This window comes from Astatotilapia calliptera, chromosome 19 (genome assembly GCF_964374335.1).
Source record: "Astatotilapia calliptera chromosome 19, fAstCal68.1, whole genome shotgun sequence".
Classification (NCBI taxonomy): domain Eukaryota; kingdom Metazoa; phylum Chordata; class Actinopteri; order Cichliformes; family Cichlidae; genus Astatotilapia; species Astatotilapia calliptera.
Genome location: NC_137440.1, coordinates 22068098 through 22082982, shown reverse-complemented (window position 1 = coordinate 22082982; position 14885 = coordinate 22068098). Strand labels below are relative to the sequence as shown.

The 14885-nt window shown below is 40.2% G+C and overlaps 1 protein-coding gene and 1 long non-coding RNA gene across 2 annotated transcripts; one reads left to right on the top strand and one right to left on the bottom strand.

Annotated features, from left to right (window-relative positions):
- Positions 1-1741: 1741 nt before the first annotated feature.
- On the top strand, positions 1742-14867 carry cdan1 (codanin 1). The gene is made up of 28 exons (XM_026152418.2): positions 1742-1900; positions 2414-3075; positions 3171-3371; positions 3705-3895; positions 4111-4230; positions 4322-4400; positions 4489-4609; positions 4785-4894; positions 5149-5238; positions 5361-5436; positions 5575-5780; positions 5931-6072; positions 6255-6398; positions 6583-6749; positions 6846-6927; positions 7101-7190; positions 7269-7323; positions 8317-8453; positions 8543-8646; positions 9012-9161; positions 9276-9339; positions 9501-9579; positions 11938-12161; positions 12396-12503; positions 12603-12666; positions 12779-12990; positions 13688-13795; positions 13919-14867. The coding sequence occupies exons 1-28, from the start codon at positions 1757-1759 to the stop codon at positions 14039-14041; spliced, it is 4053 nt and encodes a 1350-aa protein (XP_026008203.1). The 5' UTR covers positions 1742-1756; the 3' UTR covers positions 14042-14867.
- LOC145422530 (uncharacterized) lies at positions 5249-11665 on the bottom strand. Its single transcript, XR_013903841.1, has 2 exons — positions 10130-11665; positions 5249-5777 (listed from the first exon to the last, which is right to left on the bottom strand). It is a non-coding gene; the product is annotated as an uncharacterized LOC145422530 (long non-coding RNA).
- Positions 14868-14885: the final 18 nt, after the last annotated feature.

Genomic DNA, 14885 nt, shown 5'->3' with positions numbered 1-14885 from the left:
CCTATAGGAACATAAAAAATACACTACCAGTCAAAGGTTTGGACACATTCTCAATGTTTTTTCTTTATTCTCACGACTGTTTACATTGTAGATTCTCACTGAAGCCATCGAAACTGTTAATGAACACACAAGCAATTATGTAATAAACAAAAAAGTGTGAAATAGCTCAAAACATTTTTATATGTTTCGTCATGATTCTTCAAAACAGCCACCCTTTGCTTTGATTACTGCTTTGCACACTCTTGGCATTCTCTCGATGAGCTTCATGAGGTAGTCACTTGAAATGTTCCCAGAGATGCTGAGCACTTGTTGGCCCTTTTGGCTTCATTCTGCGGTCCATCTCATCCCAAACCATCTCGCCTGGGTTTAAGTCAGGTGACTGTGGAGGCCATGCCATCTGGTGCAGCACTCCATCACTCTCCTTGTTGGTCAAATAGCCCTTACAGCCTTGAGGTTTGTTTGGGGTCATTGTCCTGTTGAAAAATAAATGATGGTCCAACTAAAAGCAAATAGGATGGGATGGGATGACATGTCGCTTCAGGATGCTGTGGCAGCCATGCTGGTCCAGTGTTCCTTCAGTTTTGAATAAATCCCCAAAAGTGTCATCAGCAAAGCACCCCCACACCATCACACCTCCTCCTCCATGCTTCACGGTGTGAACCAGTTGTCAAATAAGGGCTGTCAGCTGTGTACCAACCTGACTTCTGCACAATACAACTGATGGTCCCAACCCCATTAAGAAGGCAAGAAATTCCACAAATGAACCCTGTCAAGGCACACCTGTGAAGTGAAAACCATTTCAGGTGACTACATCATGAAGCTCATTGAGAGAAGGTGGTCAACAAAGCAAGTGGTGGCAACTTTGAGGAATCTAAAATATAAAACATATTTAGAGTTTTTAGCATTTTTGTTTTGCTACATAATTCCATATATTTGATGTCTTCAGTGTGTATATACAATGTAGAAAGTAGTAAAAATAAAGAAAAATGAGAAGGTGTGTCCAGAATTTTGACTGGTAGTGTAGGTGTAGCGATTCATTGTAAGTTGCAAACATATGTAGAAATACAGTATGTGAGGCAAAAATACACTTCATGTGAGCATTTTCAACACACCCCGAGGTTTTCTTTTAATTTTTTTAAGTTGTAAAGTAGTGTTAAGGAATAGTTATTCAGGCTATTTGAAGAGTATTTAAAGCTCTTCTTTGAATGCTGGCTGCCCTTTCTTTTGTTTTCTGTCAACATGATCCCACATTTTTTCGGTAATGCTGAGGTCCAGGCGATGCCAGTCCGCGACTGATAGTGTTTCATTGTATGTTTTTACTGCACAGGCAGTGTTATCGGAATCATTGTCATGCTGAAAAGCGAAGACGTTGATCAATCAGATGTTTTCCAAAAGGAAGTGCATGATAGGACATGACTTTAGGATACTTTTTAGGATACTTTTCAAAAACTTCCAATTTCCTCAGGTTATTTTAAGGCAACACAGCACACCATGCTATGATTTTCAGAAAGCCCAGGAAACTATTACGCAACACCACTTTAAAAGGTTTTTGAGAAAGTCTCCCTCCTTGGAAGCGAAATATTAAAAAATGAGTGGTGACTCGAGATTATTTTTTTTTTGCAAAGGACTGTATTTAGGTTGTTATTATTAGTGTGTGGATGACATGTGAAAGCAGGCCCTTTTAACGGTCCTTGAATGACTCTTGAAGGCTCAGATGACAAACACACGTGGTTGGCACACGTAATTTGCAACACGCATGCGTACACAGGCTAACCCCGCCCCCTTTCCTCTCAGTTCTTCAGCCGCGCAGCGCTTGGCAAGAATGGCGGCTCTTTTGGAATCGCTTCTATCACACAAAGTGGATATTATTAAGGTGGTGGACTGGCTAAAGAGTGCAGGGGTAGGTCTGAAACGGGTAATACTATCACGAGAGGAGCATTTATCTGCGTTTTATCTCCGCTTACTTTGTTCTGTGTGATGACACAGCTCGTAACTAATTGTAAACAAAACTTTTAGCTGCTGTGCTAGCGAGCCACGTTAGCTGTAGATCAGGTCGACTACAGACAAGATGGTAGCTGTCAGCTTCCCTTTTTTCAGAAGAAATGTTTTCAGTAAAACCTGTCATAATTTACCACAGTTACTTAATAATTTTACTATTATTTTCATTCTCTTAAGACAGATGTGGGGTTTTGCCATAAATTAGCCAGCACGTTGTTAGCTAGGTTAGATAATAATTTTCTTAGGAGATTTAACTGTATCTATCCAGAAAATTTAATTGCGTGGATATCTACTATCTTGGGATGCATCTAGGATTTAATCGCGCTGATGATCTGAGTTATTTCATGGTTGATAGATGGTTGATGCGCTTGTCTCGATCCAATTTTCCAACACTTAAAGTCTCTTTCTTCAACAGGACGAGGACAAGCTGTCGATTAGTGAACTCGGGCTGACAGTTCACAAAGAGGAGTTCGTCCCTTTTCTTTTAAATTTTCTGAGAGAGCAGAGCAGTCAAGCACTCACCCATGGCCCCGCCACCCCAGCTAAGACTCCCAGCCGCCCTAGGCCTGCTGCACAGACCCATGTTTTCTCGGAAAAGAGGGGCTGCAAGTCTGCCAGTGGTGGAAATGGTACTCGGGCTGCGAGCCGCGTCCAGCTGTTTTCTCCTTCATTTGTGTCACCTGGACCTGAAGGATCTCACTGTCTGAGCGGGGTCACTGCCTTCAGCAGCCCCTCCTCTTCTACAACATGGAGCCCTGCTTCCAGGCCTTCAGGATCTGAGCGGCGTGGTGGGCAAAGGATCATGCTTGGGGACTACATGGTTTCTCCTCCTGACTTTCAGCACAGCCCTAGCTTCCAGTCCCAGAAAAGCCGCAAGAAGAGTGGTGGCAACATGTCATTGGGGGGGCGAGGACGTGGAGGGCATTATATTGATGAGACTGGGGGGAGGAGATCAGTAAGAGGAGGAGAAGGGTATGGTAGGATAATTGAGCAGGTTTCACCTCCATCTGTAGGTCAGCTCAATTTCAACAACTTGGAGGAGTTCCCTCCTGTTGGCTCCTCACCCATTTCTCCTGCGTGAGTCTGCACAAGTCTAACATAAGTAGAGTCGTAAATATATAGATTTGAACATGTAATTTTCAAACAATCTGACCACTTCTGTTATTCCTCAGGGCATCTAAGCCAACTAGAAGAATAAACCCGACACCAGTAAGTGCAGAGCGGCCACGCTCTAAACCAAAGACCTGCTTCACTTCCACCCCGTTCAGTAAACCATCCAGCCCCCTGTCAGGAGTAGTGCCACTCGAGGGGTCGATGACAGGGGGCAGTTCTCTGAGTCTGCAGGAAGAAAGGGAATTGCTTAAAAAGGAAAAGTAAGTGCACTTTTCCTCGATTTGGTCAAACAGATTTGAGTGCATTGTGGGGAAAATGTGTTTAGTTTTTGGATTGGCCAGTAATCCATGTCTGCTAGTGGGTGCCATATTACTTACAGATGGGTAATATTTTGCTGTGTTTTACAGGGAATGATGGAAGTGTAATCCATATTTTGTTGGTAATCGTCTGTACACTCTGGATTAGAGTAAAATTCCCCTTCAGGTTCTTATATGTATAACAGTCTCAGCTGTTTTTGCACCAGCTGAAGTATCTTTTTTTCCACATCTCAGTTTATCTTTGTAGTTTTATGATCAGGAATTTCTTGTTTTTAGGACAAAGCGTGCCCAGCAGGTCGGCTCTCCTCAGCCGTCTTCTTTGGAACCATGCACCCCTACCAAGACAGTGCTTAAAACAGGATCTAAAGTTACACCAGAACAACAGACAACTTGTCCTGAACCATCCAAAGTCACTTTCTCCTTGGAACTGGATCTTTTGGTTGAGCTGTATAGTACCTGCATCTCTGGTAAATGACCACAAGGTGGTGATCATTATCTAAAAACAATTACATGAGGATAAAATGAACTTGTACAAACAATTTTGCTAGATGAAGAACAGCTATTAGTAAATGCCTGTCAACAGGTTTCTGTTAAGTAATTAAAGAGTAATTAATAATGAAAGAAATTTAAAAAAGACTAAACACATTTAAATTAGTTAAAAAAAATTTTTATGTGTTTTCAGAAAACCTCGTACCAAACATTTTCCTGGAGCTCTTCTTTGTGATGCAGTTACTAACGTCTCGGTCCCCTCACACTCATGACGATGAACAGGAAAGTTTGTGTGCAGCTCATTCACACTCAGGTGTGCAGTCACGGAATATTACAAATACTAGGATTGCATATTTGCGTGTGTGTGTGTGTGTTGAAGGTCCCGATCTGTTTCAAATTTTCAGATATTCTCGAAAGATGTTATTTAAGACTAGTACACAATTGTGTGTATTTTGCAGTGAAGGTCCTGGAGAATCAGTTTCAGTGAGTGTCTTTTGTTTTCTCCACTTAACCGACTCCTCAACATTCTTAACTTTTTGACTCGTAACCATGTCTTCTTGTAATTTATCAGGTTGGTAGCTCATTTGGACAAGTGCACATTGCGACTGCTGGCAGAGAATGAACGGGTGGCATCTTTCTCTCCACATCTCAGGGACTTACTCACTCAGGCCCAAGATAAAAGCACGGCCAAGGTAACAGAGTTGTATTGTACAGCTGATGAAGTAAATGCAAACATTTATTGTGTTTTTAAATCTTTCCCAGTGCTGTATGCTATGTTATTAACATTACTACCAACCTATGTTTTTAATCCAGATTCTTATTTTGACCCATCTTCACTTAAAAAAAAATAAAATGAATGTATTTCAGCTCTCTCCTTCAGTGTCCACTTTCATCCACTCGGTCCCTTTCCAACCTGATACTGACAACCGGTCCAACTTTAGCAGTGACAAGGCTTTCCACATCTTCAAAAAACAGAGGTACATTTCTGCTTTTGTCCATTTTATAGAGGTGAACTGCTTTAAATTGCAAACGCAATGTTGAAATATTATAGTTGGATAATTTGTTGATTTAATTGTGAGATGAGAAACTTTTCTTGATTGTTTGGTGAATTAAGGATTCAACTGTTGAAATAATTCAGTGGTTTTATTCAACTTAATTTTATTAATGATCAAGTATATTTTTTCCATTCATCAATTATCTTAATCACCTGATTCTTTTGTTCTTCTCACAGAGATATTTTTTATGAGGTGCTGAGAGAGTGGGAGGACTTTCACAAGGAACCCGGGTGGAATTTTGACACTGCACTTGGAAATAGGATCAGGTAAGTCCAGTTAGTTACAGCAGTGTTTTATTTATTTATTTATTTCTCCCCCTCATGGTCAGGAATTGGGTGAAATTAAGGATTTCAATGTAATAAAGGATCTTTTTCTGTCTTTACTTCAGAGGAATGATGAGTCAGATGACTTCTGCAGGAAATCATTCTCATTTTGCGCGTCTGTTCCTGAAGCAGCTTATTCAGGTAAATCATACATTTTAACAAAAGCTATCTATCTCATTGCAGAAGTTGCCACCACGTGACATTCTTCTTACTTGGCCCAATAAGGTCTCAAATTGACCTTTTTTTTTTTTTTTTTCCTTTTTTTTTTTTTTCCTTTAGATGTGTAAAGGTCCCCGAGTGAACAGCACTTCTGGAGATGCTCCTGATGCTGACTTGTTAGGCATGTTGGGAGCTGAGGGTCTGGGGCGCCTGAAGCGTCTTGAAGAGCGTCTCATTCAGCCTCACGGAGTTGTTGGCCCGTGCTCACCTCCATCTTTTCCTGGTTACCAAGAGTTCTTCAGGGACTTCCTGCAGGCTGCTAGCTGGTGAGACAACAACATTTAAGTAAAAAGATAACAGCATAATAAATATTAAATTTCATATAAATTTCCTGTGTTCTTACTAGTTAAACTTTTTTCTTTAATTTTTTTTAATGGACTATGTTGTTATAATCTGTTTTGTATATTGTGCACTAGCTGCCAGCTGAACCAGCACCTGCAGGATAGCTTGTGCCAGCAGCTACTCCAGCTGGACGAGGTGTCCATCCTGAGCCCTCCTGCTTCCATCTGTGAGCGGGACAAAGAGGAGGAGGAGGAAGATGGAGACATGGAGCAGCAGGTATTTTGTTATCTGCATCTGCAGCTCTTGTGGGTGTTTTGTTAAAATGCTTTACAGCTGTATTTTCCTTTTTTATTTGAAGCAATGTATTTTAACCTGGGTACCTGGAGAGCTCATCTTCTTAAACCTGTCCACTCTAAGAAGATGAGCTCTTATGCTGTTTATTATTTCATCCTTTTTAGGACGAGAAGCAGCGGTTCTCCTCTGTGTTGCTCCTAGCTCGTCTTCTAGCAAAGTTTCTGGGATTCATTTCCTTTCTGCCTTACCAAACATCCGAGAAGCCGTCCAGAGAAATACAGGATACTGCTATAGCCCTGCGCAGCAAGGTGACGAAACAAATACTTATTGCACCAAATGTTCAGGCCTGTTTTTAAATGGTGTATGTAAAAGTCAGAAGTAGTTTCAGTTCCTTTGATTTTCTTCCTGTACATCTGCAGTACAGATATAAATGTATATTTGATGCCATGCTACTTTTTTTTTTTTCTTTTTCTTTCCCTCTTGGTCCCACAGAGTGTTCCAGTGCTAGATGTGTGTGCTGTGTTGAGAAACAGTATAAGGAGAAGGCACACCATCCTCACTGTTCCCTGGCTGGTGGAGTTCCTCTCCATGCTAGACTTTATCGGCCCTCGGCTGCTCTGCTACAGGACCACATTGGGCACACTGCTTCTCCTATATAGGTTTGTCTTCATATGCATGCATGTAAACTAGTTATGACAGTACAGGTAAATGGTATGTGTATATAGTAAAATAAAAAGTCTCCTGTTTGCTTGCAGGAAACTGGTTCTTGATCGATGTGAAGAAATGTGTTACCTAAATAAGCTACTGATGGTGTCAGTATTAGGCTGGCTCTTTCAGGTGAGTTACAATGTGTAGGCAAGATTTGTTTTTTATGTAATGGTTTATACAGTGAGCAGCAGGCTCACCAATCATGAATCAAAGATCTATTTAACACTTTTATGATGCCTGAGAATAATATTTATTTATACGTAATGCTAACATGTAGTTGAACTTGTGTTTAACTTGTGTAGATTCCAGTGATTCCAGAGGATATTTTCTTCACTAGTGAGTTTACTGAGGTTGCCAAGGTGGAAGAAAGCGACATAAATGTGGCAGGGCTTGTAAGTGACAAACTTTAATAGGTGTTTGTCCATAAAACGACTTGTTTTTATATGCTTGTTAATTTTTTTTTTTTTTAGGACTGTATTCCTCTGGTGGATCAGCAGCTTCTTTATACTTGTTGTCCATTTCTTGGTGAGTAGAAATGTGGAATGCTGAATGTAAATCTTATGTTTAAATTGGGTTTAAGGGCACTGTATTCTTATCTTAATTTATAGTAGCTGTTTATTTCTGCATGCCTTAATTTAGATGGTTTAATAGCCATATTAACATTGGAGTCTTTACCTTCCCCTTTATTACTGAGATTCATGGGAACAAGGAGTCACAAGTTTGGTACAACCAGCCAGCTGATTCGCACATTCATCTACACGTGTATGTTTATCTGTGAGGTTTTGATCTTTTTTTTTTTTTTCTTTTTTTTTCTGTTCAGTGTGTGTTTTTTACTGGTAGTAGCATTAAAAAAATAATACTAATAAAATGGATTGTCTCACAAAGTATTTGAATTGCAAGAAAGAGTGTCTGTCGCTGGCTGTTACAATTACAGTAAAAATTATTACAGTGAATTACTTTGTATGTTATCAGTCACTTTCTTGGCTTTTTATAGAGTTTCTCTTGGGCTGGTTATGAGCTTTTTTCATAACAAAACTGCTTTGTCATTTCATCTGTAGGTTCGAGGCTGGTCCTCACGTTATTTTTGTGTCTTTTAATTTGCATATGGGGAGCTGGGTTGTTGGACTAGCATGTCCTTTTCTTTTGGTTAAAGTGAAGCTCTGTCTTGAGGATGGTAATTTCTTTTTTTTTTTTGTTGTACTGGTGTAATTATTAACCATAGACACATTAAATTTAAAGTCTTGCATCTACAGGACTCAATCTTTGCAGGATTTTTTGCCCTTTGATTGGATGCAGAGTAGCGAGTGCAAGAATGGCACAGTTCTTATAGGTTGTTTGGCCTTTTGTTTAGTCATTGGTGGACTCGAGTTTCATTAAGAAGTTTGAAAAATAAACCGTCCTTTAATCAGAAACTGCACAGCTTTGTTCACGTTTGCTCAACACGTTCACCACAGATGAGCCAAGGGACAGCAACACGCGCTTTCTTTAGATAAATCCATCTTGTTTTTATTCATTCAGGTGAATTTCGTAAGCTTTTGGCTGCCTTTGTGTCCGGAAGCACAGCCAAGAGCGGAGGAATTATCCGCAAGATTACTCCCACGTCTGCTGAGCTCAAGGACACGCCAGCAGCTCACAGGTCACAGCAGAAACTGCAGGTGAATAACCAAGCGGCACAGCAAACAGGACTTTAAATGCAATAATTCCTGTGTGTGGGGTATTTAAATCTGTTGCTTGAATATGACAGGTGGACCTCGAGCAAGCCTTCTTTCACAACCAGCCTCCATCGTTACGTCGCACTGTGGAATTTGTAGCTGAGAGGGTTGGATCCAATGCTGTCAAGCATATGAAGTGAGTATTGTGGAGCTTTCAGAGTAAGCTGGTTTTTAAGCCACTAGATTGCAAATTAACTGCAGCTTTCACATCCCTTTGTTTTTATTTAACCTGCCTTCCATTAGATTATCCTTTTCCAATTGAAAGTGACTCTGAGAATGGTTTGTAATCAGCCTGCAGCTTTGGTTGGTTGCTTACCTAGGAGGCTAGAGACTGTCCAACAGCTTGTTTTACAGCACTTCAGTGGCAACTGCTGTAAATTTACCACTCTGTGTTTAAATGTTATATAGATATCTGCTCAAGACTTACTAAGAGCATCGTTGTTATTTTATTTTAAATGTAATTTTTCTACAGTTGTGTTATTCGTTTTGGGCTTCCCGCAGGGCTACCTTAGTAAATGAGTTGGTGGGACGAGGAGAAAAGATGCTGAGAGACGGACTGGGGTCGCCAAACTCAAATCCATCAAAACTGAATGACTCCATTTGTGCTCAATTGTGTGATGCGGGATTGGAGGCTTTGGCAAGAGCCACCAGGTACGAGAGCTTATTTTACAAGCGCCCAGCCGTTTTCTTGTTACGTGAATAGATTTGATTGGGAATTATTACAAGATGCTACTTTCAGTTAAGAAAACACCCTCTTGCTTGCAGATTTTGCTGTGAGAAGAGCCCTGAAGCCATACGAATATTGCTCCCTCATGAGACTTCGCCTACTGTAAGTCCAAGAATACATATTTGGTTTAAGAAAAAAAAAGGAAGCAGAACATAAGTACAACAAACTACAGCAATATAGAGTTTTAGCTAATAAAAGAATTTTCTGAGAAACCTTTGTGGATGAGTTTGGAATTGGATATTTACACTCGAATTTCTACGCAGGTACTCGCCACTTCGGAAAACATCACCAAACGTCTTGCAACAGAAAAAGCCTGCAGCTGGCTTTCGGCTAACATTACAGGTAATTAGTTAAAGGGATAGATCACCCAGAAACTTAAATATAGAGCTGTTTCAGATGTGCATTTTCTGCATGTCTGCAGAAGAAGATTATAATTTTTATTTATCTATTTATTGGAAGGAGATCCAATGACCGGTTGTTCATTTTATTTACTTTCAAAAATCTTAGCTTATACTTCAACAGACACAGACAAAATGTAATGTCATATTTATTCTAGAGAGGCATCTAGGGATGGGTATTGATAAGATTTTAACGATTCCGATTCCATTTTCGATTCTGTTTAACAATTCGATTCTTTATCGATTCTCTTAGCGTTCTCCTTTTAGCTTAGAACTTCTCTTTGAACAAGATAGAAATTTAGGAGTAACATGGCCTTACAAACCCAACAGTGAGATCTTAAGAGATCCACAGCCTACGGCTCTTCAATGGGGTGTCACAGGGTCCCCAGGAAAAAAAATTGTAAATGTAAAATAATAAAATAAATATTCTTCAGTAGCAATTACACAAGAATATCCAGTAATGTCCCTGCCTACAATTAAACACATTCACTTACCGAAAATTGGGGGCATCTGCTGTGGCAAATGGGTGCAAGCCTTTTACCACAAACTTAGTCACTGCTCGGTGACATTCGTCTACCCTGGCCTGAAAGGAGACGCTACCGGTAGACTGCAGCGAGAACTGCCAGCATCTGAGCCAGACTCTGTCTGTCTCTCTCATCATGGTCACCTAAATGCACAGTAATGGCAGGTTTTGTAATAAGGCAGATCGCGCTAACATAATATGCACTGTTAGTTGATTATTTACCTGCCGCATTAACGGGAGAGGACGTGCAAACGTTACCGCTGCTGCTGGGTTGAGATTCACGAGTCCGGAGCGGAATTAAAAACACAACATTCATTTAAGGTCATCGCGTGTTTTGTGAGCAAATGCTTTTGCATATTCGTAGTGTTTCCTCCCTTAATTGAAATATCTACTTTGCAAGTATTGCAAGTTGCCCTGTTGTCATCCGTTCTCGTAAAGTGTGACCAAACTTTTCAGCGTTTGAGCCGCTTAGGCGCCGTGTTTCCTGCCAGTTTTGCAACTTCGGCCAACGAAGTTGCAAAACGTTCCGCAATGTGGTGATGTAATTCGGGGCGACTAGAATCGATAAGGGAATCGTTTGCAAAAATGGCAAACAACTCCAAGGAATTGAAACAATGGGAACCGGTTCTCAACAAGAACTGGTTTTCGTACCCATCCCTAGAGGCATTTATACACTTGTGTTTAATTTGATGGCGGCAACATGGGGGTATGGCAGCTGGGGCGCAGGGAGCAAAAGGCTGGGAAAGTGAGTGGTATTGAAAAGGACACGCCTGGAAGAAAATCTTTCAACCTAATAGGTTAACTGAGATTGACCTTTGGACCCTCAGGCAGCACTGCATTTAAAACAGGTATGATTCTTGAGTTTAGGAAGAGTTCCAGAAAACATTACGTGGGGAATTGTTTACAGACAGGTGGACCTCGAGCAAGCCTTCTCGAAGAAGCCATATGTGAATATAATCCAGAGAACATTTTGTCTTCTCTGAGCCAAAGCTAATTTAAAATGGACTGAGGCAAAGTGGAAAACTGTTGTGTGGTCAGATGGATTAAAATTGCAATGAGGAGAAGAGAGGGAGCATCCAGTTTGTCATTAGTGCTCAGTTCCAAAGGCTGGATCTCTGTTGGTTATGGGGGTGCATTAGTGTCCATGGATTTTGCAGCTTGCACAGCTGGAAAGGCACCATCAGTGCTGAAAAGTACATACAGGTACATCAGTCCCAGGTAGGAGATGGGGTTGATGAACTGTTTTTAAAATATGATGCACAGTGATTACGTGGCCCTATCCAAACTTTTTTTGGAGACGTAGGCCTGCCACCCAATTCAAATGACTTTTTTTTTTTTTTTTCCCTTAAATTATACATTTTTACAAATTCAAACAATTTCTTCCATTTTTCTTTTTTAAATGTTTTATTTTGAATAAAATTTCGGTTTATAAGATTTGCAAGTCTTTGTGTTTTTGTTTAACTTTTTAAAAACAGTTTTGGGAAGTCCCCACTGGAACATGAATGCATTGATTGCTTTGAACTGCTGAATGAATGTAAATGAAGGAAAGGCTGAATTTTATGGCAGGGCAGTAGTTTTGCAAGCTTTTTGTGCTCGACTTAGGCCTGTTTTACTACTAACTAAGCCTCCAGACTAAAGCGTACAAAAACATTGAACTGACCTCAAACTCTCTGTGATGCCGGTATTATTTTAAGAACATAATTTCCATTGTAGATGAGAGAAGCACTCTCAGGATATCTAATTTCCATTAATTTCTCATTATAATTCTCTCTTATAAAGCACTCGTAAGACGGGAGTGGAAGAGCAGGTATGACCGCGTGATGAAGGCTCTTGGTAGTCCACCTGCTCCAGACTCTGATGTGGACAGAACTGTGGCTGAGCTGGTCCCTCAGGAAAAGTCACAAACTCCCAAGAGGAAACAAGGAAGTGAGAGAGTGATGTCCTGTCCTCCCCACTGTGACCACAGTGCTTCACTGCCCTCTGACATCATCGTTGAAATGAAGGTATTTTTATTTATTTTTTTTGTGTTAGTACTTTGTCCAGCAGTGCTTTGTAATAACAACATTTCATTTGTGATTCTTTTCTCTTTTTTTTTTTCCCCACTATGTCACACAGTTTACTGTTAAATCACGAGTGTGCCTCACCAGAATGTTAGAAAGTCCATGTAATAAATAAGATCTTAAATATGTAAAAGTCAACGATATGTCTGAACTCAAAGGGTTTAATTTTTAATGTAGGAACTGCTGAGCATCGCTGTTGGCCCGAGGACTGATAAGGAGCTGCCGACTGGCTCTCAGCTCCTAACACTGCTGCAAAAAGTGGGAGAAACATTATCCTGCAGAAAGGTGCGTCAGAGAGAGACGAGTGTCATAAAATTACACCGAATTTACTGATGAGTCGTTTCCCAGTGTTAATTACAGTCTTCCTTCTTTTTTCTTGCTTAGTTTTTGAATGTACTGTCAGAGCAGATGCTTCTGAACTGTAGTGTCCTACTGGCCTGCAAACTGGGTGAGATTTTAAGTGTTTAACTCTCATCATTCAAAATTGCTCTGCTTCTTAAATGTAAACATTATGAAACGTCCTTGACAGACCTGAGAATGTGTTCTGTGTATCTGTTCAGTGTCGGCAGAGCTCCCGGTGCTGCCTCTGTCAGAGTGCAGCGGACGTGGCGGGGATGCTGTTGGTAATGGTTCAGGGTCAGAGCCTCCTGTCACAGCGCTGCTGGAGCAGCTCGCTGAGCTGTGGGAGAAAGACAGCTGTTCCTCCGCCCCCATCCACCTGCTCTTTACCCCACTTACAGTCACTGCTGTGCTGAAGGCCAGCGACACAGAGGTATGAATGATATAGATGTATTAATGATCATAATATGACAGTCAAATTGAACATATATCAAACTTGTTATACATGTCCTTGGATAGATCCTAAAAAAACATTAGATTGAGGTGTGCAACACACATCGTTTTATTTTTTTTAATTTTTTTTTTCCTTTTCAATTTCAATGTGTTAAAAATCTACAAGACTGAACAGTGTCGGCAAAATGGAACAGTTCTGTTGATGTTTCTTTTCTTGAAAGTTTCTTTACTATAAATTGTTCAAACCTACTCGCCTAAACACTTATAGCATGTTTATACTGGATGGAGACTTTATTTATTTATTTCCTTCCTGGATTCTTCTTCTTTGACTTATTTTCACTGCTTCTCCAGTGGATTTTAATACTCCTCCTGCTTTCCAGTCTGTCTGCTTTCTAGAGTAAACAGACTGGAAACAAGGCCGAGGGGAATGACATGTGAAACGGTCCCTGTCTTGAATTGAAAGATTTGGCCTCCAGCATTCTCCATCATTTTGAATTCTTCCTCTTTTTTTTTGTTCAGTTCTGTCAGGCCCAGTGTTCCTTAAACAGTTTTATTTATATACATATTTAAAAATGTAACCTTTTTCTATAACCTCTAATTATTTAATTTAAGGTCATTTGACACTGAAATCTCTAATTTTCTGCAAATGTTTTTATTATTTTTGTTGTGTTTTTTAGAGGAAGAACTACCGGTTTGTAATTGGAAGACTGGTGGACAGAGGATTATTGAGTGAAGAAGAGGTCAAATCCCATTGGAAGAAGCTAACAGAACTGGCCTTACCTGTGGTGAAGCTTCATTTTCTTGTCATCTTGTATAGCTTTGGAATTATTTCTTAATACTAATGATCTGACCTCTGGCTTTTTCTGCTCTCCTGTTCTAATTTTCTTGTCATTTTTTTTTCTCTTTAGGAGCAGATAGCGAATTTTCAGCTGAAGTTAAAGACCGTGAAACCCGTCTCACCTCTGGCGGAGTTACAAAGCCACATGGACATTCTGCAGGTCTCACATCAGACAGTAGAGGGAGCTACATGATAGCAATAGTACTATCCAGTTTCCCCGCCGCAATTGTGTTTTCGCCACAGTGTTTAATGTAACATCTGCTTGTGTTGTTCAAGAGGTACACAGTTCTGAGTGACTTCTTTTTGCTGACTAGCTTTCTGCTTCACAGACCGTCAAAGAGAGTCAACAGTCAGCTTTTGCAAGCCTCAGGCTTAGGTTCTGTAGCTGCAAACCGAGAACTAAGGTGCCAAGTAGAACCAGAAAACCCCGTCAGGGGTAACATCTATGGACCACACAATCTCATCTTAGATCCAAAGGAATTTCCTGCAGGCAAACCTGGATTGATGCTTGTGTCTTTAGGCAAACAATAAACAAAAGATCGAGACGATGCATAGATTGGAGTCATAGTAGATTCACGCTTAAGACTGAAGAAGACTGGGCAATGAAATGGGGAATTTTTGCATAAAAAAAAAAAAAAATTGCGTTATTAATATTTATCACGTAAAATCTATAACAAATACTACAAGTTTCAAAATTAGAAAAGTCACGTTTGTGTAAGACACATTGTTGTCTTCATTTCAGTATAGCACTTTCACTCTGCTGTTGACCGCTTCACTAGTGACTGCGTCTCTTTCATAAATGCAAGCATTTGTGATCATGTTTTTGTTCATGTTGAACAAGCGCCCTACTCCCTGCTGCTTTTAAACTGATATTCTTTTTAATGTTGCCGCATAGTTTAAATTCTAAATGACAGTGATGTATTCAGATTTAAGTGTTTATTGTGTATTGTCATGTTTGCAATGAGTAACATACAATTTCGTAATGAAAAAGAAAATAAAGTTTATCAGCTTGAATAATCTGCAGATTTTTGGGGGGT